This window comes from Protopterus annectens, chromosome 2.part0, assembly GCF_019279795.1.
Source record: "Protopterus annectens isolate FY-2018-M chromosome 2.part0, PAN1.0, whole genome shotgun sequence".
NCBI classification, from domain to species: Eukaryota; Metazoa; Chordata; order Ceratodontiformes; family Protopteridae; genus Protopterus; species Protopterus annectens.
Genome location: NC_056728.1, coordinates 636510876 through 636536505, shown reverse-complemented (window position 1 = coordinate 636536505; position 25630 = coordinate 636510876). Strand labels below are relative to the sequence as shown.

Sequence of the window (25630 nt, the reverse complement as noted above, 5' to 3'; positions counted from 1 at the left end):
TAGACGACTGCAAAGCCACAGAGGACGTGCAAAAAGAAGGATCCATGGCGACCTCTGACTGTGTCACTGTGGAGGAATCCAATGCAGACACTGGCTGGCCTACACAGCTTTCAACCCCTTCAAGAAGGATGCCCAGTGGAGGCTTGAAAGTCAAAGAATACAGCCGAGATTTCTTGGCCTTCTTGCTTAATGAGACCTCAGGGATAGGAGATTCCATCATGCTACCTTGGGGAAATATAGAGTTTAAGCATCTGGTCATCAAGGTAGATGGCTACAGAAGATAAGTGACTTAAGAATTTTGGGTATAAACACTTAGCAAATGCTACAGGATGTATGGTCATAGGAAGCATCCAGACAAAAATAAGACACTGTGATGATCCTTATTAGGAATTTACCACCCACACTGACATCTTCACTTTTTGGATGACATGAACCCTACGTAACTAAAAGTAAGAAGACCAAAGAAGAAGAATAAAAAAAGACATCAAGAGAGGACCTATCTGACGACTACGTAGTGTGCCCAACAAAAGGGCTTTCAGACTGATGAGCAAAGATGGCATTCTGAATGGCAGCAAAGAAGCCCTGGGTAAATGCATCTGTACATCACCTTTCTGTCCTATGGGGGGGACATACCTGTGACCCATACAAGATCTAAAAGCTTTGGTATACTGGCCAGACATTGGGCTATCCTTGGCAGGATGATCCCTACTGTAAAGAATACTGCAACAGTGATACAGACTATCATCCATAGATGTTTTTAGAATACACTGCCTTATTGTCAGTCGGATGTCAGCGCCATACTACTCTCCTCTGGTAGTCCACTAAAGCTCAGAGTCCCTCCCACAGCCGGTCTGTGGGTGTGATGGATCAATCTCCAGGCAGAACATGGACTGCTTCACAAGCACACAGACAGGACCCTTTCAGTTTTTAGTGTCCAGCAAAAACAGAAGATGGAAACACAAGCTTTGCGAACACCTCTTACAGGATCAGAGGAAGTTACTAGGCTATTGGCCCTGAGGCCCTTATAAACCTAGCCAAGAGTTTAGCCCATGCATAGACAAATCAGCACCCGATGCCCCTGCCCAGTAGGGACACTGGTGGAATCTCAGGGATGCATCTTCTATTTCCCATACAGTTATCCAGATTGCACTTAAAAAGGGGTAAAGAGGTACTCTGCTTAACGTGGAGAGGGAGTTTATTCCATAGATGGAGTCTCTGGGACACAAATCTGTCCTGCCAGCAAGTCCTATTGAGGTCACAGACCAGGCTGAGGCCACATGTGTGGGTTACTAGAGTGGAGCTTGACTTGCGGATATGCAACAGTCCCATCAAGACGGGGTCCGAGATCGCCTTGTATGCCAGACAGGGGTCACCTCTGAGGAGTCTGTATGATAGAGAAAAGAGGCATAGGGCTTTTAGCCTATCTGGGTATGGTAGATTTTTGAGGCCCTGGACTCTCCTGGTGAGGAACCTCTGTGGTCTCTCCAGCTGCTGCATGTGCTTTCCGAGGTACATACCGAATGGGGCATTGTACTCAATAATGGGCCTTATAAGAGAAGAATACAGGGATGTTATGACCTCCTTGTCTATGGATGAGATACCCTTATTTATAAAGTGGACCATGTAGAAAGCTTTCTGTACAATGGAAGCAACATGGTGGTCAAAAGTCAGGCTATCAATCTGGGTCCCCAATTCCCTCACGACTGACTGCATGCTTAGAACGTTGCTATTGATGTGACAATTTGTGGGGAAATTCTCTCTCTTTTTGTATTCAGTTTGAGGCCATGTTTCGGGCACCAGCCATTTGTTTGGGTGAGACCCTATTGGAGGATGTCCACGTCACTAGGGAATTGATGCCAGCTGCCAACTTGCAGTCATCTGCAAACTTGGTCAGCCATAGCCCACTGGTTTTGGCCTGTACCTCAGAAAAATATATCTGAAATAACAGAGGCCCCAAGATGGAAACCAGGGGTACGCCACTCGATACGGGTCTAACTGCTTGAGGTGGCTTCCCCTATTTTGACTAGGTGGGTTCTACCAGTGAGCCAGCTGGCTACCCATCTGGTAACATACGGACTGATGCCTAGTTGAGAGATCTTATCTATTATGCCCAAGTGGGGAATAGTATCGAAGGCTTTGGCCAGGTCAAGGTAGGCAGTGTGCACTGTCTTCACCTCATCCATGGCTTTGGTGACAGTCTCAAAAAAGTCGACCAAATTTAACAGACATGACCTCCCCTTGACGAAGCCAAACTGTATGGGATCAACTGTTTGGAGGTTGCCAACCTTGTTTATGAGGTCCATGATAATCTGTTCCATGGCCTTGCAGATCAGGCTAGTTAGGCTTATGGGTCTATAATTTCCCAGATCAGTGGACGCTCCACCTTTGTGTAAAGAGACGACAAGAGGCCGCTCCACTCAGCTGGGACAAAACCGGTACTCAGACTTTGGTTGAACAGGGTGCCTAATGGTGCTGCAAGTTCCTGCCTGAGGTCATGTAGGATGTAGTCCTGGATGTTATCAGGTCCCATGGAGGCTGCATTTTTTGCCTTTGAGAGAGCAGTGATGACCTGATCCTTAGATATAAGGGGAAGGGGCAGGTACTGGTAATGTCTTGATTTACTGATTGGGAGGGGGGGGGGGGCAGAGGGGTGAAATTTTTTCTGAATCTGTCAGCCAGCAAGTTTGCTATATCTATGGCATTTGTATATGTGGTGTCCTTGACCACAAGTTCTGAACAGTATCTGGGTGCTACCTTTGAGATTACGGACATATGTGAAGAAGGTCTTATGATTGTCTCTAGTAGATGTGGCCAATTTGGACTCGAAGTTTGCTTTGGAGGATTGCACTAGTGCTCTTATTTGCTTGTTTAGGCTAGAGAGAGATTGCTTCCAATTGGGCACCTGCTCCTTCTTGGTCCTGGTCAGCAATTTTTTCTTCTGTTAGAGTTTATTTATTGCAGATGTCCACCAGACAGGTTTAATTCCTCCTTGCGGAGGATGATTTAGTCCTGTCAGGTATTCCTGATTCCATGCATCTATATAAATGTTCGTATAGTAATTTGGTACAGTTTTGGATACTGGTGCCAGTTCCTAGAGAGGGGGAAGGGGCTGTGAAGCTGTTTATACCATCCCTCAGGAGGCTGTAATCAGCTTTGGAGAAGTTTGTTTTGATTGCCCCTAGCTAGAGGAGGGAGGGTCAGAGGAGATGGTGACTTCAAACATGACCGCTTTATGGTCGGATCTTACAAGGGAGGATGATACTGCAGTGGCTACTCATGTTGATTAATACCAAGTCCAAGATATTATCACCTCTTGTGGGGGTACTGACTAGCTGTTCCAAAGCATTTGCATTTACAAAATCGAGGAATCTCTGGGTATTTGTGTTCTGGCAAGAGTAGTTCTTCCAGTCTATGTTTGGGTAGTTAAAGTCACCCAGGATCAGGGTAAAGGGTTGAATCTTGATAAATTCAAAGAGGTCTAGATAGGTAGTTTGGGCATCTTGGGTCAGATTTGGGGTCCGGTAGCTAGCTATTATTTGTACAGGGGGCTTGTCTATAGTTAACTGCACCTGGAGTGTCTCCTGTGCGTCATACTGTTTGACCAGCCTGGAGGTGTGTATGTCTTTCACATACAAAATAAGGCTGCACAGCAACACTCCACAGTAACCTGAACACTAAACTATGCACATTCAAAAAGAGAGTTGGTGGGTGGGTTCTGCTAGTAAGACAGTGTGTCTTATGAACACAGGCTGTTGCAGATAAGTAGGACATGCCCAGTTGTACTATGTTCAAAAAACACAGTACCTTACTCGCATTTGGGGAGATTCCTAAAGCTTACCTAACTTGGGAAGAGGAAGGATAATGGCCCAGGAGTACCTGGAGAATGGTCCTAGCAAATCCTGCTCTGGATCTAGAAATGGGATCACAGCTTGTACTGCTTCACAAAGGTATGGAGAGAGGAATAAGTTGCTACCTCTAGAATACTTTTGCAGTCCATTCCTTTCCAATATGCCACTACAGAGGAAAAGGCCCTGGTGGAATGCGCACTTAAATCACCTGGACTCACTCTGACACGGCGGGTGCAATAAAACACAATACCAGAGAACAACCAGCATGCGATGGTTTGCCTAGAGAGAGGTTCACCCTTCTTTGCCCTAGTGTAGGAAATAAAACGCCTTTCAGCCTTCCTGAGTTTTGTTCTGTCAGGGTAGTACCTCAGTTGCCAGTACACATCCAAGGTGTGAAATATCCTCTTCTTCCTTATTCTTAGGTTCTGAGAAGAACACAGGGAGGTTGAGAGACTGATGGAGAGTGAATCTGGAGACCACTTTTGGCATGAAGCCAGGGTTAGTGCGCAACACAACCCTATCCCTGTGGAAAATCAGTTAAGGTTGTTTCACCATGAGAGCTTGTAGCCCAAAGACTAGTCTTGCAGATGTCAGACCAATAAGTAAAACAGTTTTCCATGTGAAGAGCTTCAGATAAGCTGCAACAATAGTATGAAAAGTGGCAAGGTCAATTTTTCCAGTGCATAGTTGAGATTCCATCAAGGATGAATTTGCATGCAAGAGAGGGTCTCATATGCAATACTCTTTTCATGACCTGTTTTACTAAGAGAAGAAATATGGGATCCATTGGCAGATAAGCCCAGATTGCTGTTAATGCTTAACAGGTGCATACGACAAGCCATCCTGAAGTAGCTCACACAGATATTTTAAGGCCAGTGGGATGTTACCCTCAACGGACTCTCTGTTCCCACCTAGGCACCACTAGAAAACCTCATCCATTTGTAAAAATAAGATTTTCTAGTAGCAGGTTTTCTGACCCCCTTTAACAGGTTGAAACAAGGGCCTAAACAGAGACAAGACAATCATCCAGGCTTGTCAGCTGCAGTTGCTTCAAACTGGAGCACACCAGTCTTAGATTTTGGGAGCAAATCAAGTGTGTGAGAAGTCTGTGGTAATTGCCCTTTGCCAATACCATTATAAGGGAGAACAAAGACTGCCCGGGTCAATAAGGGGTCACTACAGTGAGCTTTGGCATTTCTCTCACAAGGTATTTCTGAAGATTCAGAAATTGGTGGAAACACATACATGAACATTCCTGTCCAAGGGAAGGAGAATGAGTCTGTCCTCCAAGCATGGCTGCAAGGATGTCTGGAACAGAATTTCTACAACTGTCTGTTTTGAAAGGAGGTGAACAGGTACAGTTGAGGCATTCCCCCTCATCTGGACCAGATCCTGGAATACCACTGCCTTAAATTGCCACTTGTGCAGATCTGCCCATGATCTGCTTAGTCTGTCTGCCACAATGTGTTGCTCTGAAGGATTGTACGATATCTGAGGAGTCTAAGAAAGCTGTAAAGCCAACTCCCAGGCCCTCAATGCTAACCAGAATAGAGGATATTGACCTTGTACCCCCTTGTTTACTGAGGTATCCACATCACTGTGCTGTTGTCTGTAACCACAAGACCCACAGTCCATAGGTTCCGAAGGACTTTCAAAGTGTAGATCACCACCACAGTTTTCCTGACACTAACGTGCTTCTGTGTATCCTTGGGACTCCAAGTGACCTGCACTTGCACTCCCCATTGACACAATTTCCCCAAGCAAAGTTGGATTAATCTATCTGGACACAAGACTGATACTCATCTGTGTTCACCACCACTGTAAGTCTCGTATGATGAAGGGCAGCATCAGCAACTCTGATTCCATGCAATGTAGGTACTGGGTCCAACAATTTTGTTCATACCACTGAATTACTAGCATGGGGAGATAGGCCACTTCTTTCATAAAAATCATGTATGCCATCAGTTCTAGAACTTCTAGGAATCCTCTTTATGAGGCGATGTTCCACCTGGAGAATTCCTGAAACACCGTCTGGTAGGACAGGACCATGTTTTTGGGAAGAAAGGCCATTTTTTTACAGTGTAAATTAAGCACCGAAGGAAGGCGAGTCTTTGAGGGTGTCAGTATGACATCCAAAGGTTCAACTCACACCCTAGCTGGGAGTAAGGCTGAGGTCTTCCCTAGCGATTCCAAACAACTGGATGCAGACTCTGCACAGATCAAGTCATCAGGGTAAAGAAAAATGTGAATGCCAAGGGTACAGCAGTGGGCCACTACTGGAGCAAGGTACTTTGTAAACACTTAAAGTGCAGTGGATAATCCAAAGGGCAAGGCAGAGAAGTGGTCATGCAAGCCAGGCACAAATATCAGATATCTCCTCATGTGACAGACAAGGGGGACATGATGATATACGTCCTTCAAGTCCAGGCTTACCATGAAGCAGCTGTCCAGCAGAAGAGGAAGCACTGTCTGCAGGAGAGCGTCTTGAACTTGGGGACCTTAATAAAAGTATTCAGAAAGGATAGGTCAAACACCTGTCTCCATGACCGCTCTTTCTTGGGGACCAGGAAAATTCTAGAGTAAAAACCTTTCATTCTCTTCAAAAGAAGGACTGACTTTACGATCCCTGTGGCCAGCATGTGAGAGTATAGGGGAAATAAAGTCTTATCTGGCAGATGAGGGGGAACCATCCTGAACAGAGGTGGATGCTCCTTTCACTACCACCTGTAACCTTCGTCAACAATGTTGAGCACCCATTTGCCAGAAATCACTGACAGTCAGACTGCTTTGTTGAGAGCTAACTTTCGTGGAGGAGAACTTGAGAATGATGGCTGCAGAGTCTCAGCATAGTCATAGGCTGAGGGGGGGTATCCCTTTTGGGAATGTAAATCCTTGTTAGGTTTTACAGAGTTCTCATCTTGCCATTTCCCTTTGGTGCCTCAGTTTTAGTTTGGCTGCGACTTCTGTTTGTTGAGACACCAAAAATTATCTTGCTTGTTGGAGGAAAACTTGGGAATACAAAATATTTGACACCCCTTGCATCACTTTACCTCTGTCATCCCAGTGTTTAAGGATCTGATTAGTTGCTATAACAAACACAATCGGCATCAAACAGAGCACTCAAAATTTCATTTCACTCATCACAAAAATTTTGCTTGTGCTACCAAGCATCCTTCCTTATCACAACAGAATTTGCTGCATTTCTAGAAACAGTATCAGCCCCCTTCAAGGCAAGCTAATGCATGTTTAGACACCTGAGAATCATTAGAAACCATCTCTTTAGCATAGTCTTTCTACTCCACAGGTAACGATGCAGCAAACTGTCCAAACTATACATTGCACCTCAACACAAACTTCTATGTAAAACTCTGGTAATTAAACACCCTAAAAGCTACCAGGCTGGACTGTGCCAGCTTCCTTCCCCGAGACCAACTACCTGCCTAGTTTATCTTGAGGGACAGGGTGTGATGAAGACAGTCTTATTAGAGAAGGTTGTTGGGGACAGAGAAGCCAGGCATGGCTGAGTGCACCCTAAATTCCTTAAACACTTTTTATGGAAGAGACTCATTCGGCAGAGGAGAACTGCAAGCTTTCTTATTGTCTTTTAACGCAGGGACCAATGGAGAAAAGGCCACCATGTCCGGGGACTCATTCCCCAAAAGATCTAATTTTACCTCCTCAGATACACTCCCTGATACACTAAAGTGATCACCTGCCAGCTTATACCTACAGCAGCATTACACAACAAAGGAAGACAAGCTCAAAACTACCAGTAATCTCTCCATATTCTCCAGTCATTCATTGAATTTCTGAAGGCAGTTAACTAGTCCACCCTAAAAAGATTCCTCTTAAATGATGCAGAGGAATACTTCAGTGCAGCATTTCTACGTATTCTTAACACCTTAGCCCCATAGAGTACAAAAAGAATTAAAAACAGCCATACCCAATGGCTCACCAACCAATGTAAACTCCATACGAAAGACACAGACAAAGCATGGATTAAATGGCAAAAAAATAAAAATGACAAATTGGCAACTACTCAGACAGCTATGAAACCAAGTTAATAGAGATAAAAAGTCTTACTATACTCAGCTACAAGACAGTCACAAAAACAACCCTAACAAATTCTGGTCCTTCATATCCTCTCTCATCAGCACAGGTACAAAAAAAAAAAAAGAATTTCAGCCCATACCTAGACATTCCCCCTCTTCACACAGCTACCTATTTCAATACATACTTCATAGAATGCATAGCTAACAACCTCAAACGCACCTGACACACCCCCTTCCATACAGCCATCTTCCCCTTAGACCCTACCACATTTCCTTCACAAAACTCCCCTATCTGCAACCTCTCCAATATGCACGCAGACATCTCCGACCACTTTACCTTTCAACCAGTTTCTATAGTTCTTATAAAAAAGCTTTTGCATAAACTAAAACCTTGTTCCTCCTCAGCCGACAACCCCCCCCCAAAATACTTAAATGTAGCTTGCATATGCAATAGCATTTCCAATCACCATTTTTATTAATAGATAAACAGAATTCTGTGCCCCTAACTTGTGGAAAATGGCACACATTACCCCCATACATAAAGGGGGCAATTCCACTGACATTACAAATTTCCATCCCATAGCCATCCTCTCTCTCTCCCCTCTAAAATCCTTGAAAGATGCATTCATCAATAATTTCACCAATATCTCTAATAAAATATGCTAATCACCAACATGCAACATGGACTTCGGCCACACCACAGCACCTCTACTGCATTACTATCATTTAGAGACACTATCAATAAAGCTCGTAAGTTTAATAAACTTCTATCGGTATTACTTCTAGATCTATCAAAAGCCTTTCACATGGTCTCACAGTAAACTCCACAATGAATTTTCCACCCTCGGTCTAGCATCTCCATCTATTCAATAGTTTTCTGGCTACATTGCCAACAGGGAACAAGCTGTAAAATGGCAAAAAATCCATCTCCATATACCTTTCCACTTCCATAGGAGTCCCAAAAGGATCCATCCTTGGCCCTCTACTGTTTAATATTTTTATCAATAAGCTACATTCATCTTCTTGTGAAGGCATATCGATTAATTACCCAGATGACTATCACCTACTCTTCAAACACCTTAGCTCTCCTTCAAGAAATCACTTTACAAGCAGTCATCGCCATTGAAACCTAAAAAAAAAAAAAACTCTCTTTACTTCCAAAACTCACATTCCCAACAAAGCATCTTTCAAAATTTTTTCGACAAATGGCACTGAACTCAAGTTAGTCCACCATACCAAACTGTTAGGAGTCATAATAGATGACCATCTTAAATTTGATCTCCACATCCAAAGCAATATCAAGAAAACCCATCGAAAACTAGGCATGCTATATAGAAACAATTTTCTGAGCTCTCTCACAAAAATTACTCTAGCCAAAACCTATCTTCTGCTCTCCCCACCCTATGAAGCACAAATTATAATCAATGCACAATCTTCCATAAAAAAAAAAAAAAAACTTGAAAGCTGCTACAACAAAATTGCCAAGTTTGCTACTCATTCATCCTCCTCTATTCATCACTGCAAAGCTCTGCATACCCTTAGCTGTCTGGAACTCCCCCACCACCTCTCGTACATTCAGCTTATAACATTACATAAAATCATACACAAACCATTAGCTTGCCCAGCGCTTACCCCTTTAATCAATATGTATTTTCCAAAAAGAACTCTGATTGGAAGACAAACAACTTCTCACCATAAATAAACTGAATAAATCCCCTGGACAAGCCTATACTCGTACTCAATAGCAACTTGCCTCAAACCACCAGAACTATTTCTAACCTACCTTTAAATGCTCCCTAAAAGAATGTCTTACAAAATCTTGGATCTGCTCCTGTGCCAATCCTGGCTGAACTTACTCACTATACTTCACTCACCCCCTTCAACCTATATCACACTCACAATCCTCTCCAGCCTCCTACTCCACTCCCTTTTGTTTTCTCCACTACCTTACCTTATTTAATTTAACTACGCAGACCTTTCCTCTACCTCTTCTTCCCTACTTACCCAAGCTACCTGAAGACATCCCACTCTGCACTCTTATAATCTCCTTCGCTCCAGCCTTCTTTCTTCTTTAACTATATGAACATTTCTACAATACTAAGACATCACTCAATTTCAACTTACTGCCTGTAGTCATACAATCTCTGGTATATCTAAATATCTTGTAACAATTGTCTCAGGTCTCATTTGCCACACACTAATCTAGTTAGCAAACAACATGACTAGTGATTTTTTCCTCACATATTCTCTTCAACTCACATTACTGTTTTTCAGTGCACTCGACTATAAACTACATATGTTTTTCTCATTACATTTTTTCACTCATGTTTTGTAGTGTAACATGATACTTTGTGATTTAAAATATTTGTACCTGCTGTTTTGTAATATAACATGATACTTTGTGACTGAAAATATCTGTAATTGACGTTTTGAAATATTGTGATTGTGGAGCCTTTTCCCCCAGGCTTCCACTGAAAATGGGCACTTTCTGGCCCAGTTGAATTTTCTGGGTATACAAATGTCAAAAATATAGCCTGCTGATCTCAGAGGCAACCAAAGACTGCTTCCACTTGAGTCCTTAAATATAGCCAGCATTTGGGAAAAAGAAAACATCTGTCTGAGGTTTCCAAACCTCTTTGTCCTCAGAGGAAACTGACTGATCAGACTCTTGACACTTCCAAACTTTAGATTTCAGACCCCTTTCAAAATCAGGATCCTTGGGTGGTTGAACAGGGATGGGAGTGCTTTTGTTACTTATAACTTGGATTTGCAGCCTGTAATCAACAGCCTAAATAACAGCTCTAGCCATAAAAAACAGCTCAGGTGAAAACACATTCATAGGTTGGTTCTAGGCTATCAGCCCTAGGGCCTATACAAGCCTAGCCATAACAATTCCCTGGCTATTTCTTCCCACATTATTTACTTTCCTGGACCCCTGTCTAGCAGGGCGACTGACGTGATCCCTGGGGTGAATTTCCTTTCTCCCATCCAATCGTCAAGGTTCCTCTTGAAGAGGTTCAAAGAGGCACTCTGCTTGACATGTATTGGCAATCTATTCCAGAGTCTGGGGAGTCTCTGAGTCAGGAACCTATCCCTCCAGCATGTTTTGTTTATTGTGATGACAAGGTTTAGATCCCTGGAGTGTGTAGCTCTGAGGGATTGGGATTTCTTTAAGTGTAGCATGTCCAACAGCTCTGGGTTTGACATGGCCTTGTATGTTAAGCAGAGATCGCCTCTAAGTAGACGATATGTGACAGAGTACAGCTGGAGTTTTTAAGGCGGTCAGCGTAGGGCATCTGCTTTAGGCCTGTGATTCTTTTAGTGAGGTATTTCTGAGGCCTTTTCAGTTGTTGCAGATGTCTTGAGAGGTACATACCAAATGGGGTGTTGTATTCTATAATGGGTCTAATGAGGGATGAGTACAGTGGGATAATGACCTCCTTTTTTCTGGATGAAAAGCCCTTCGTGATGAGGTGTGCCACATAGAAGGATTTCCTGACTGTTGTGGCAATGTGGTTATCGAAGGTGAGACCACTGTCCACCTGTGTCCCTAAGTCTCTTATCACACTTTGTGTTTAGTGTACTGTCACCTATATGGTAATTCATGGATACATGTTTTTTCCCAAAGGGGATAACAATACATTTCTTGGCATTGAGCTTGAGCCCATGGCTCTGGCACCAAGCATCTGTTTCTGTAAGGCCCTTTTGTAGAGTAGCCACATAATTTGAGGATTCAATAATGGCTCCCAGTTTGCAGTCATCTGCAAACTTTGTTAGCCAGAGTCCCTTAGTGTTGATCTGTACTTCAGAGAAGTAGATGCCAAACAAGAGCGGCCCCAGGACTGAACCCTGAGGTACTCCACTTGTCACTTGTCTGGAGCTGGATTTGGAGTCGGCTACTTTTACAGTGTGGGTTCTATCAGTAAGCCATGTAGCAACCCATTGGGTGATATAGGGATTAATGCCCAACTTAGTAAGTTTACCTATGATTCCAGAGTGGGGGATGGTGTCAAAGGCCTTGGCAAGGTCTAGATAGGCTGTGTGGACCACCTTACCCTTGTCCATGGCTCTGGAGACTGATTCAAAGAAGTCAATCAGGTTCAGGAGACAAGATCGGCCCTTCACAAACCCAAACTGGGTGGGGTCCAGTGTTTGAAGGTTGCCAATGTCTTTATTTATAAGTTCCATGATAATACGCTCCATGGCCTTGCAGATAAGGCTTGTCAGACTAATGGGACAATAGTTTCCGGGATCCAAGGTGGATCCCCCCTTGTGGATTGGGATAACTGTAGCTCTGCGCCACTCAGTGGGCACGAAACCTGAGGTGAGGCTATGATTAAACATGACACTTAGGGGAGGTGCCAGTTCATATTGTAGTTCATGTAGTACACAGCCCGGGATGTCATCTGGTCCCATGGATGCTGTATTCTTGGCTTTAGAGAGTGCGTTTTGTACCTGTGTGGCCGTTATTACTGGAATTTGGCAATCTTCCGGTATTGAGATGGGCCATTTAGGGGTTGAGAGGGGGGTGAAGTTGGCACTGAATCGATCTGCCAGGATATTGGCAATATCCTTCGGATCAGTATATTTAATGCCATTCTGTTTTAGCTCAGAGCAGATCTGAGCATTGCCATTTAGATTCTTGACATAGTTACACAGAGACTATAAATATACATACCCTTCAACATAATGGGTCTTCTCTTTTTTGCATGCACTACACTAGTGGACTACCACTGCACCTAAACAGCTCGGGTCTCGCATAAAGTACAGACTCTGAGGATGTGTCCTAATCTTGTATCTTGCACACCACAAGCCGAGGCATAGTTCTTGATTTACTTCTATGTTTTTTAGGTGCACAAGGGGTAGATGGTTTGTAGGGAAGATGCACAGTATTAGAGTTCATCAATTCAGGGGTCAGAAAAAAGCCAGAGAAACACAAAAAGGCTGCACTGTCAGCCCAGTAAAAATGGACAAATTCCACTATTCTCCCTCTAAACAGCAATATGACATCTATTTCTGTATGGATATGATTCAGAACACTGCACTGAATAAAAAGTCAGCAGTTTCAGTAATACAGTTCAACGCACAAAATACGTGTCACACAAGTCCACCAATTACAAACAGCTTCAGCATAAAAGGGCCTTAGATAAGAAATCATAAACTTATGAAAAATTCCTATCATAAATGTTTTAACATACAAAACATGGAGATTACGATTTAAATGAAAAAAAAAATCATTTAAAAAGCTGTAAAAAGCTGCTCAATCACCTCAAATAATCATAACCTCAAAGAAAAAAAAAAACCCTGCAAAAATCAGCAAGTTTTCCTGTCAACTTTCAAATGAAGTTTTAATCAACAGGAATACCACATGCGATTAACTTGCATCTCTGGATGCAAGAGGCAATAAGAGGAAAGTACAGTTGTCTACACTCACCATAAATGTAGACGTTCGAGTGTATTCACTGTTGCATTCATCACATTTGGGTTTTTGTGGATTGTATATTTATAGATTTTTATGGCTTCCCATTAGGGGGCACCTGACATCTGAAGAAAAACTGATGTAATGGCGTTGGCTATATGTTTTATACCCCTGACGACCTGACGTCACGGAAGAAGGGACAGCAACCGACGCAGGACCCGAGACTTTGTTAATCAGGACGACTGAGGGCTACTGCAAGCAGATAGACCAAATGTGATGGCTGCAACAGTGAAACACGAAGAACATCTGTACTAAAATGGCCTTAGCACAGAAACTCAGCTAATCATTTACAAATGGCTGTAAAAACCCACAGACCAGTACAAGTCTTAGATTGCAGGTAAAGTAAAACCCCATATGCATACAATTTCCCAGTCAGAAAAAAAAAAAAAACAGCTAGGTCAGCAGGATACAATCATTAAAGGATTGAGCAGAGGAAAAGGTGGAGGGAGGAAATAAAAAGCAAAAAGGGTTGCTTAACATTGCTCAGCAGCTGAAGACAACCAGAATAAGAAGCAGTCTTGCAAGAAATCCTTCTCATTGTGGCACTAGCAGCCCCTGTACTGCCAGGTGACTGGGCTATCATACCCACAGACAGGCAGTGGAAGGGACTCAGCTTTAGCAGACTGCCAGAGGAGGGTAACAGGGTACTACTACCCAAATGCCAGTAAGGCAGTGTGTTTGTTGAACACTATAATGCATTTCTCTATAAACAAACGCTTACTGTTACAAGAATTACAGTTACAAAAGCACCTGTTCAATTTATATCCATCTACATTACAAAGGTGAAGTAAGCAATACTTAAAAAAATAAAAAAGCAGTACTTTAAGTGGAAAAAAGCAGACTTGTAAATTGATTGAAAACTGAAGAAATGCTTAACTAAAATACAAATTATGTAAGAAACAGGGTACCCTAGCCATAAAGAACCTATATAAGCAAACTAAAGATGTCAGCCTGGATATAATCCAGTCTGAACAACTATCAACCACAGATTCTAAAAAAACAATAAAAAATCTAATTATACATGTACAGTGAATAAGCAAAAACAATATGTATTTGTGTCAAATGAAGAAAATTGACATCTTTGTAAATTTCAGCAATATTAAAGTATATTCACATGTACTGGAACATCACTTAAAGCAACATTATCAGGAAGTTGTCTTAATGTCATAAAGACTTGATATTATGATGGCAGTGCTGTTTACAACTGTTACAATGCATCTCTCCCCAAGAGTGGTGAAGAAAGCGTTCAAGATACCCACATTCATAAGGGGGGGGGGTGCAATATGGGTGATGTACTTAACTGCAGCCCATCAATCTCTTATCTTGCACTAATAAATGTAAGGAAAAATGAACAATTTATTATCCGAGTTGACAGACAAGATCACCACTGGTATCATTCAACACACTTACAATAGTGGTAAATCCATAACCTGCTGTGAAATACACTTTTGCAATATCACTAATACGGCAGAACATGGTCTGTAAGCAGGGGTGATTTTTCCAGTACCTCTGAAACTGCAGATCCCCTCCCTTCTATTAGATAAAAAAAATAATAAAAGCAAAATCATGGCATGGACTTGGAAGATCAAAAAAGGAGAATGGAGAATTATTATCCAAGGAATAACACAGGGTTCAGTCCTGTCTCTCTTCTGAGAATTTACCATATACTCATCAATATACACAAGACTTAAACTACAAACAGATTAAGACTCAGACCAGAAAAGTCATCATTATCAGATGTGAGAAGGACTACCCCATTTAACAAAATAACCTAGGGAAGACAGCTTAGATTAAGGAAAATGGGATGTAAATTACTATCAGGAATGCCACAGTTGTGGAATGCCACCGTTGGGAAAAGACAGAAGTCATCTTTCAAATGCATACAATTTGAAGTTGGACAAGACTGTCCTTGTTAAACATCTAAAGGCTGAAACTACATTAACAGACAATGATTATGTCAACACCAATTTGTGATGTTAACAAGTACTTGGTTATATACTAAAGCTTTTAAAAACTCTCAATCCTGAGGTGATCCTGAATATTTGCAACAGATTCATCAAACCAAAGTTGGTATGTGAATGTTTACTATGGGTCTCAACTACAAAGTAGTGCATTTTGAAAATACAAATACAGCACATAAAAGATTGACCAGTAGAAGTATCTAGTTTATGAACAGACAATAGAGGTTTGATACAACACAAGTACATGGATTGAATGTTTGGGTCTCAAAAAATAAAAGGCATATTAAAAAAAACAAAAAAAATCTTGCTTTTTTCCCACTTTTCTGAGATTTAAAAAAGTTCAGTTACAGATTTGCTGTTCTGAACTGTTTGTAAGTTTCTTGGAGGCCATTGTTTGCTTGGGCTAAAGGGAAGTCTCTAAGTTCATCAGTGGCAGTGATAAACATTGAGCAGCCTGCCTGCCCCTGTGGGAGTGGTTACTGCCTTGAAACTGTAGTTTTATTGGCCATTTTGGGTCAATTCCTAACTCCTGGATCTCCCTCTCTTAAAACCCTTTTTTGCGCGTTTTTGCGCATAGCGCAACATCGGGCAGCGCTGCCTAATTGGGTTTAAACTATTCCTGGCTCCACAAAGTCTGCTCTTCTTTTTCCCTTAGAACTGCTCTATCTCTCAAATTAAACACCATATTCTCATTCTACGGCCCCTCACTGGTCCAAATAAGTAATTTTACAAGTTAGCACTAATAAACCATAAGCACTACTTACTCTTATACTCTCTACGATTACCTTGTCCCCTATTGGTCTGTTTTAATTCAGTTCCTTATATTACTCTAGCATATCCAAAGGTCAGTCAATGGTTTCCTCTCCAGTTCAGCTGGTGAATCTGGGAATTTTGAAGCAATGTTACAACTGTCTCATGTACACGGACAACCCTCTCCTCTTCCAAACAGGTTCAAATATATGTGAGAGATGCAACCATATAGCCAAACTGGAGGCTGAGCTCTCTCATCTCAAAACTGGTGTAACCAGTCAGGAGGAGAAGGTAACCTCACACAACACAATTCCAGTATCACATAGTCCCACCACAACAGCGAACCAAACACATAAAAACACAAAAACATACTTGGAGGCTCTAAATAAAAATCTACCTAAGCAACAGAGACCTCCAAAGCAGACATCCAAGCAAACGCTACCCCAAAACAAAACACTTACAACACATAGCACACAAAGTCAGTGTGCCAAGCAGTCACAACCCTTAAGGCTGAATAACACACCTGATACTCTTGTAATAGGTGACTCTATTGTCAGACACACTGATGTCCCGCTCACCAGGCTGAATAAAGAGAAGGTCACAGTGAGCTGCCTGTCGGGCGCTAGGATCCGCCACATAACGCAAGCACTCAGGTCACTCCAAAGCAAATACAAATATGACTCAGTCATTGTACATGCTGGCGTGAATGACCTGAGACGTAACTCCCTCGACTACATGAAAAGAGACATAGAGGAGCTCTCTGATCATGTAACCCAGGCCGGTATGACCCTGACCTTGAGCAGCATCTTACGCTCACCTAGAATGATGCCACAGTATAAAGACAAAATGATCGATTTTAACAATTGGCTAAAATTTTGGTGTCATTCAAAGGGGATCCAGTGTCTGTCAGCCTGGGATGACATGTTCGACAAGCCACATTGCTTCGCTAGGGACGGCTTGCACCTGTCACCCCTGGGCTTTCGGATATTGGCAAAGGCTCTTGCCACCCCCATAGTGCCTTTTTTAGGCAAGGCTCAAAAGTCAAACCCACCTCCATAGACAGCACAAGGAACAAGAAACTAAGGGTAATGCTGCTAAACGCCAGAAGTCTTAACCTCAAGATGCATGCACTCGAAGCTCTCCTCAGTATGGAGAACATCGACATCTGTGCAGTGACAGAAACCTGGTTCAAGGCTCCAGAGAGCACCCCAGCACTACCAGGTTATACCTCATATCATGCTTTTCGGCCCCAAAACCCAGACCGAACCACAAAAGGGGGGGGGAGTTTCCATATTTATCAAGGATATCCACACCTCCAGGTTAGTGGCATTGCACGAAGTATCGGAGACCATCCATGTGCAACTGACAGTGGGAAAAACTGCTTTTCAGTTTATAGCATCCTACAGACCACCCTCTCAAAGTCAGGAATCCCACTCGGCTTTCCTGAAAACATTGGAGAACATGAAGATCTCTCAGAACACCATTATATTGGGCGACTTCAACTACCCAAACATAGACTGGGAGCATTACTCAAGCCCCAGCACCTTAGCCCAAAGGTTCCTGGAATTTATAAACTCAAATGCTATGGAACAACTAGTCACCACTCCCACAAGAGGGGAAAACATACTAGACCTGATCATTACCAACATGGGGACTCTATGCTCCATACCAGAAGTATATCCCTCATTGATAAGATCAGACCATAAATTAATCTCACTGGATATCCACATCCCGACCCCACCCCCAGCCCAGAAAACCACAGTGAAAAACTTCTCAAAAGCGAACTTCACACTTCTCAAAACCGAAGTGGAATCCTTCAAGGCCCCAGGGCCAGTGGAAACTACGGCCCAAACTGCAGAATCCTATATAAACGCATTCAACGGACATCTAGAGGAATGCATGGATCATGCTATCCCAAACAAAATCAAGACCCAATCATCCAAAGGCAGGCGTCCAGTCTGGTGGACCCCAGCCATAAATAAACTGTACAACAGGAGGAGGAAGCTACTACATGATAGAGCAAAATCCCTAAAATGGAAGGCATCTCTGATCAGTACTAGCAGAAAATTACGATCCCTCATAAAATCCTCCAAGGCCAGATTCGAGAGAAAAATTGCACAGGATACTAAAGACAATTATAAGGCTTTTTTCAGTTATGCTAGGAACCTGGGATGCAACTCCCAGACTTGTTCTGAGTTGATTCTAAGCGACAAAAACTACACTGAACCCACAGACATTGCCAATATCCTGGCAGACAGGTTCAGTGTAAACTTCTCCACCCCCCCCCCCAAAAGAGCAAGTATCTATCCCGGCAGAGTGCAGCCTCCCAAACATCTCTGATGCTCAGGTGAAGGCCACCCTCTCCAAAGCAAAAAACACTGCTTCCATGGGACCAGATGGCGTCCCAGGTTGCATCCTACATGAACTCCAAGAAGAACTAATCCCTCAAGTAAAACTGCTGTACAATCTCAGCCTCACTACAGGATATGTGCCCAAAGAATGGCGTACAGCAACAGTGGTCCCACTCCACAAAGGTGGCCTCTGGACCCTGGAAACTATCGCCCCATAAGCCTGACTAGCCTAGTCTGCAAGGCTATGGAGAGGATCATCATGGAACTCATAAACAAAGACATTGGGGACCTACAGACACTAGATCCTACCCAATTTGGCTTTGTCAAGGGCAGATCCTGCCTTTTGAACCTGGTCGACTTCTTCGAAACAGTCACCAAGGCCATAGATGAAGGGAAGGTAGTCCACACAGCCTATCTGGACCTCGCAAAGGCATTTGACACAATACCCCACTCGGGCATCATAGATGAGCTATCCAGCCTAAATATAAACCCCTATGTCACAAGATGGGTCGCAAACTGGCTCAAAGACAGAGCCCACAGAGTCAGAGTTGCTGGAGCCATGTCAGACTTGAAACCGGTCACAAGTGGCGTCCCACAAGGTTCTGTCCTGGGACCTCTCTTGTTCGGTATTTACTTTTCCGAGGTAAAGGCCAACGTGGGAGGACTATGGCTCACCAAGTTCGCAGATGACTGCAAACTGGGCGCCATAATAGACTCTCCAGCTGACACAAACATCCTTCAAAAAGGCCTCACAGAGACGGATAACTGGTGCCAGAGCCATGGTCTAAAGCTAAATGCCAAAAAGTGTACAGTCATACCCTTTGGCAAAAACAATGTGCCCACAAATTACCACATAGGTGGTAACCCATTAAGTACAGAGAAAGTAATTGGGGATCTGGGGACCCAAGTTGATAGCAATCTCTCCTTTGACAACCACATTACCAAAGTGGTTAGAAAGACCTTCTACATAGCCCACCTCATCATGAAAGGATTCACATCTAGATCAAGAGAGGTAATCGTGCCCCTTTATAAATCCCTCATCAGGCCCATCATAGAATACAATGCCCCCTTTAGGATGTACCTTACCCGACACCTGCAGCAATTAGAAAGACCCCAAAAGTACCTCACCAAGAGGATCAAGGGACTCAAACATATGCCATATGCTGCTCGGTTAAAAAAAACTCCAGCTCTACTCAGTTGCATACCGTCTACTTCGAGGCGATCTATGCCTGACATATAAAGCTATGTCCAACCCAGAATTAATGGACATGCTCCACCTCAGTAAATCTAAATCCCTTAGAGCCACGTGCTCGAGGGACCTGAACCTCAGCACAGAAATAAATAGAACATGCTGGAGGGACAGATTCATAACCCAGAGGCTCCCTTCGCTCTGGAATAGAATTCCAATTCATGTTAGGCAGAGCACCTCACTGACTCTCTTCAAGAAGAATCTTGATGAGTGGATGGGGGATCGTAGGTTTGTCCCGGGGATTACTTCCGTGTCACTATTAGACAGAGGCACAGTAAACTAAACTTTAAAAAGGGCACAGTATACTCAAATCAAGGGGTGGCGTAAGCCAAACACAATCGGGCTAGGCTTATAAATGCCCCAGGGCAGATAGCCTAGTATGAACCTATGAACCTATAATTTGTCATTATTTACAAGTAAGTGAATCTTGAATTCTCTGCCTAAGGAGACAGAGAAAATGTAATAACTTGATTTTTTAAGAAAACTATGGATCTAAATTATGGTAAATGGTACTTGCATGCCTGAATATATGATACGAACTTAGCTTGCCAGGGATTAATCAGCTCTAAAGAAAGTCACATACATACATAAAAGCTTGCTTGAATGAAGCTACCCTGAAAACAAAAGGATTCCAGAACTCAAATGTACTAAAAATACAAAAATTAATATACATGTAATTAAACACAATATGGTGCCTGATAGAAACAATCTAACTTGTTAAAACTGCCATCACATTTATTTAAACTGTCTAGTTTTATACTTACTCTTTTGTGTTGTTTTTCCAACCTTCCTTTTGCTTCTTCTAATTCTTTTTGGATTTTCTGAACATGTTTGTTCATCTTACGAATGGTAGAATGCAAAATCTCCCACACATAACACCTGTCAAAAAAAAAATCAATCAAAAATTATGTAAAAAAAATCCCAAGACATACTCTCTACAGTCTAGACATCAAATGGGATGGAGATCCAATACTTACATAACACACCTGTTCTTACCATAAAAAACTGATCTGACAGGAGACCATCCTTGGGATACTCACCTTCTTTGAAGCTTACTCCTGACAGTGCCCCAAGTCATCACAAAATATGAATAACAGCACACAAGGAGAGCATGTCGGGACTTTGAGCCTGTAGGTGGCCTCAATTACTGGTCAACCATGATTTTACCTTTTAAATGTATAAGGACTATACAACTGTAGAACTTATCTGCCATAACAGTAGATCTTTGAATGTATTTAGTATAAAAGTAGATCTCTGAGGAACACTGCAATGCTGAAATTCTGATAACTTTAATCACCCATACTTTTACATTTCACCTACATATGCCACTTTACTGTACAAATAGACTTTTTATATCTTACATATTTATATTTTGTAAACTGTTTGAATTACAAGCATTTAAGTAAGCAATAATGCCAACAGGGTTTGTGTGTTACTGCGTTCTGAAGCCCGACAGAGGGCCTCTACATTCCTTGAAAGGTATTATTTATACATAATTCACACCATGGAGGGCATTACTGTGCTTAGAGAATGGGATATGTATTAAATTGTTCTGTATTTATTTTGTTTTTTGTTGCTATATATGTTTTACTTTTTTTTATGTAAAATAGTTCAAGTACCTAATGTTTCAAACTAGTAACTGTAATTGCTGTTGGAGGAAGTATATTTCATATTTAATGACTACACACATACATTCAGACTCACAAACAAATACAGAAACACATTCAGAAATTCATACATATACACAGAACAGCGCGCACACACACCAATTATAACCACTTTGTTAGTGCACATAACCTTACATGTGCCATGTAAAAAAAAAAATAAATAAATAAAATGTAAGACATCATAGCTTTCCCTCCCACCATTTTAATGTGCCCACCTTTGCACAATGCTGCTCTGCTATTAATTTCTCAGTAAATAATTGAGAATTAAAGTCAGTCAGTAATACCAGACCTGTAGAGTTTCATACATCTGTGCCAATGGTTTGCTTGTGGTAGTCGGCACCCTCCCTCTCACTTACACATACACACGTAAGCAAGCGCGCACACATTTTTTTAAATTTACCTTTTCTCTTAATTTTACATTTACTAAACAGCACTGTTTACAGAGTGCAAGAAAACAGCCATTAGTTTTTTTGCTGTCTGAGCTCCACAGCAGCTTAATCTGTTGACATGAAGTGGTGGACTTGCTTTTGAGTGGGCGTTACCTTTACATTAATACCCTATTGAGTGGGCGTTACCTTTACATTAATACCCTACTGGAGAACATTTGCTCTCCTATCAGGGTGGCAATGTACTGGTCACCCATTTTCTAAATATGTTTAATAATTATGAGTCCAGTCTAAGACTGCATCAAAATATTATGGGCTTACCCTACCCTTTCAGTTGCTCTAGAGTGGCTAGTTTACCAAAACTGTTTCTATGCATTAAAGGCTAATGGCCTCGTCTGCAATGGTACTTAAGTAGGTGGTGTGAGACTCCTGTTTGCAGCTCTGGCATGCTGTTTCTTCAGTAATCCTCTGTGCAGGGAGGTGTTCCCTTCAGGAAAATACACAGTGCTCATATAAACAAAATATTTATTAAACTAATACAGGGAAAGCTAGTTAAAAAAAACTCTTGAAAAAGTTAAATATGCCTTGATTTTATACCAATTCTTATATGGAAGTAGAGAAGCTCTAATATTTAAATTAGCTCTCTCTGAATATCTACTGTTAGTTGTAAAGTATATTACCCACCCACACTATCTCCCTCGAGAAACTCACTGTAATAATAGCAAGTAACACTGAGGTAAAAGCCCAACCATTGACAGGCTATCCATGGGACAGATAGACTGACAGGATAACCACAATCCACCAAGCCAATCAGACACAGGAACTGATGATGGTAATCTGAAACACAAAGACAAGCATTTGTCAACAAGGTATGGATATCAAACAAAAAAAAACACCTCTAAGACAAATGTAGGTCAGATGGGAGCAAAAAACCACAGCCCAGATTACAAGTGCTGATTGGCTGCACCTGGCCCTTGGGCTGGGAACTTCAGACCACTGCTCTAGTGGCCTGTGCCCTACAGAGCACTACACTTTTTTTTTTTTTTTTGCATTTATTATAACAAAAGGGAATACAATAAGCCTGACACAGGCCTTCTCTCTCTTTTCTAAAGAAAAAACAACATCTGTCTTCATAAAAGACTGAACTTTCCTACTGGAGTACCTTGGCAGTCTGAGAACATCCACGGTATGTAAAAGATACTACCCTTTATCTGGTAGTTTAAATAGAAAAATGGAAGCTGAACATACTGGTGAATGCAAGGAGAAAGAGGCTTTTCCAGGACAGATTTAATATTCAGTGAATCAGCTGGTTCAAAGGGACGTAAAGTTAATTTTCTAGATATGAAGATCAAAGCTCAGGAAAGGGACATCTTTCTCTTTGGGGGCTTTGCATGTAAAATGCTTCTTATACATGCTTAACATAATGGCTAACTGCAATATGATAAAGTATGGGAACACAAGTAAAAAATGCAGAGACATGTTCAATGACAAATGAGTAAGTGAGGCTCAGATAAAAAAAATGATAAAAACTTTTTTTGGTAGTAGACAGTTTTAAAGGATCTAAGCCTTCACAAGAAGTTCAATCTACAGATCAATTAAGATCTTCCTTTAAAAATGAGTGATGTTTAATTGGGTTAATGTCATGTGATTAATCAGGGGGTTTTATAAGCGTGCTTTTGTATGTGGTAATTAGATTCTGATAAGTCAGATTTTGTTCTGACAAAAGCACTCAATCAGGTTTATTATAAACAATTTTCTTAGTGCCTTCATTCCTGAGCACTGTTTTTTTTTTTTTTTTGTCACAGTTCTGGTTCTCAGTCTTGTGGTTCTACAGAGTAACTTCTACAGGAATCTATGACATCCCTATGAAAAAACAATTTGGATCTTTCAACCACCAGATCTTTTTTAATGACTGTGGAAATGGAATTACTGTTTCCATGCAATTAGAAGGCATGCAATATCTACACTGAAAAAAAGATTTACTGTCTGGAAATTGAATTCCCTCCTGGAACATGTTCAGCTTCAAAATAGACCACCTTGCAAAAGCCTTCGATACAATACCCCACTCGGGCATTATAGATAAGCTCACCAGCTTAAATATAAACCCCTATGTCACTAGATGGGTTGCAAACTGGCTCAAGGACAGAACCCACATGGTTAGAACTGCTGGAGTCATGTCAGACTCCAAACCGGTTACAAGTGGCATCCCACAAGGCTCAGTCCTGGGACCTCTCTTGTTCGGTATATATTTCTCGGAGGTACAGGCTAACACGGAAGGACTGTGGCTGACCAAGTTCGCAGATGACTGCAAACGGGGCGCCATAATCGACTCTCCAGCCGACACAAGCATCCTACAAAAGGGCCTCACAGAAACAGACAACTGGTGCCAGAGCCATGGCCTCAAGCTATACGCCAAAAAGTGTATAGTCATCCCCTTTGGCAAAAACAGTGTGCCCACAAATTACCACATAGGTGGTAATCCATTAAGTACGGAAGAAGTAATTAGGGACCTGGGGACCCAAGTTGATAGCAATCTCTAATTTGACACCACGTGGCCAAAGTGGTTCGAAAAACATTTTATATAGCCCACCTAATCATGAAGGGATTCACATCTAGATCAGGGGAGGTCATCGTGCCTCTTTACTCATCCCTCATCAGGCCCATAATTGAGTACAATGCCCCTTTTGGGATGTACCTTACCAGACGCCTGTAGCAACTGGAAAGACCCCAAAAGTACCTCACCAAGAGGATCAAAGGGCTCAAACAGATAAACCAGGAAAAGGAAGCCAACAAACTACTGAAACACAAAAATTAAGTCAGCAGCACCAAGACCCACCACAGAAAGTTACAGGAATCAAAAAATATAAAATAAAACAATTTATTGAAGCGCTTTTTGTTGCTTGTAATGTAGCAACTTCTTCAGAAAAGATAAACAGTTTCAAACTGCCATATGCTGCCCGGTTAAAGAAACTCCAGCTCTACTCAGTGGCATACCGCCTGCTCAGAGGCGATCTGTGCCTGACTTATAAAGCCATGTCCAACCCGGAATTAATGGACATGCTGCACCTCAGAAAATCCAAATCCCATCGAGCTACGCGCTCAAGAGACTTGAACCTCAGCACTGAAATAAATAGGACATGCTGGAGGGACAGATTCATAACCCAGAGGCTCCCTTCACTCTGGAATAAAATCCCAGTCCAGGTTAGGCAGAGTCCCTCATTGACTCTCTTTCAAGAGGAATCTTGATAAGTGGATGGGAAATGGTAGGTTTACCCCGGGTATCACTTCTATGTCACTGTTAGACAGAGGCACAGTATACTAACCTCGAAAAAGGGCATAGCAAAATTCATTTAAAATGGGTGGCGAAAGCCAAACACACTCTGGCTAGGCTTATAAATTCCCTAGGGCAGATAGCCTAGTATGAACCTATGAACTAATCCTTTCTCATGTCTAGTCTTGCATGGGGATATAGAAGGGTAGACGAAGCCAAGCAGCCCAGAGCGTTCAAATACTAACTGGCACTGACAGTACCCCTAAGAGAGAAATCTATTAATGTCTGTCTCGTCATTTCTCCTAAGGCTTCAAAACTGTCAGCTGGAAGCAGCCTATACTGACCTCCAAGGATGTTGCTTGAGAATATGAAAATGAAACTCTGAAGGTTATAGAAATACTACAGGCTACATTAATGGTGCTGTCACACTTGGATTTGCAGTAGTAACTGAACCCAAGACAGCTAGAAAACAATAATCCAGGTACAGAAAAAATGGTGATATGGTGTTTTCCTGACATGTGCATACACTGGTGTTAAACATTTAGTAAACACTGTAAGGGTGGTTATAAATCAATGTGTGTGTATGTACGTTTAAGAAGCTATCCAAGGAATGGTT

At 42.1% G+C, this 25630-nt stretch overlaps 1 protein-coding gene across 1 annotated transcript in view; it reads right to left on the bottom strand.

Moving 5' to 3' along the window:
- NCBP1 (nuclear cap binding protein subunit 1) overlaps positions 1-25630 on the bottom strand; it is a 2903332-nt gene that overhangs the window by 409853 nt on the left and 2467849 nt on the right. Inside the window, exon 22 of the mRNA XM_044060340.1 lies at positions 20455-20569. Coding sequence (XP_043916275.1) covers positions 20455-20569 — 115 coding nt within the window. The remainder of the gene's footprint in view (positions 1-20454; positions 20570-25630) is intronic.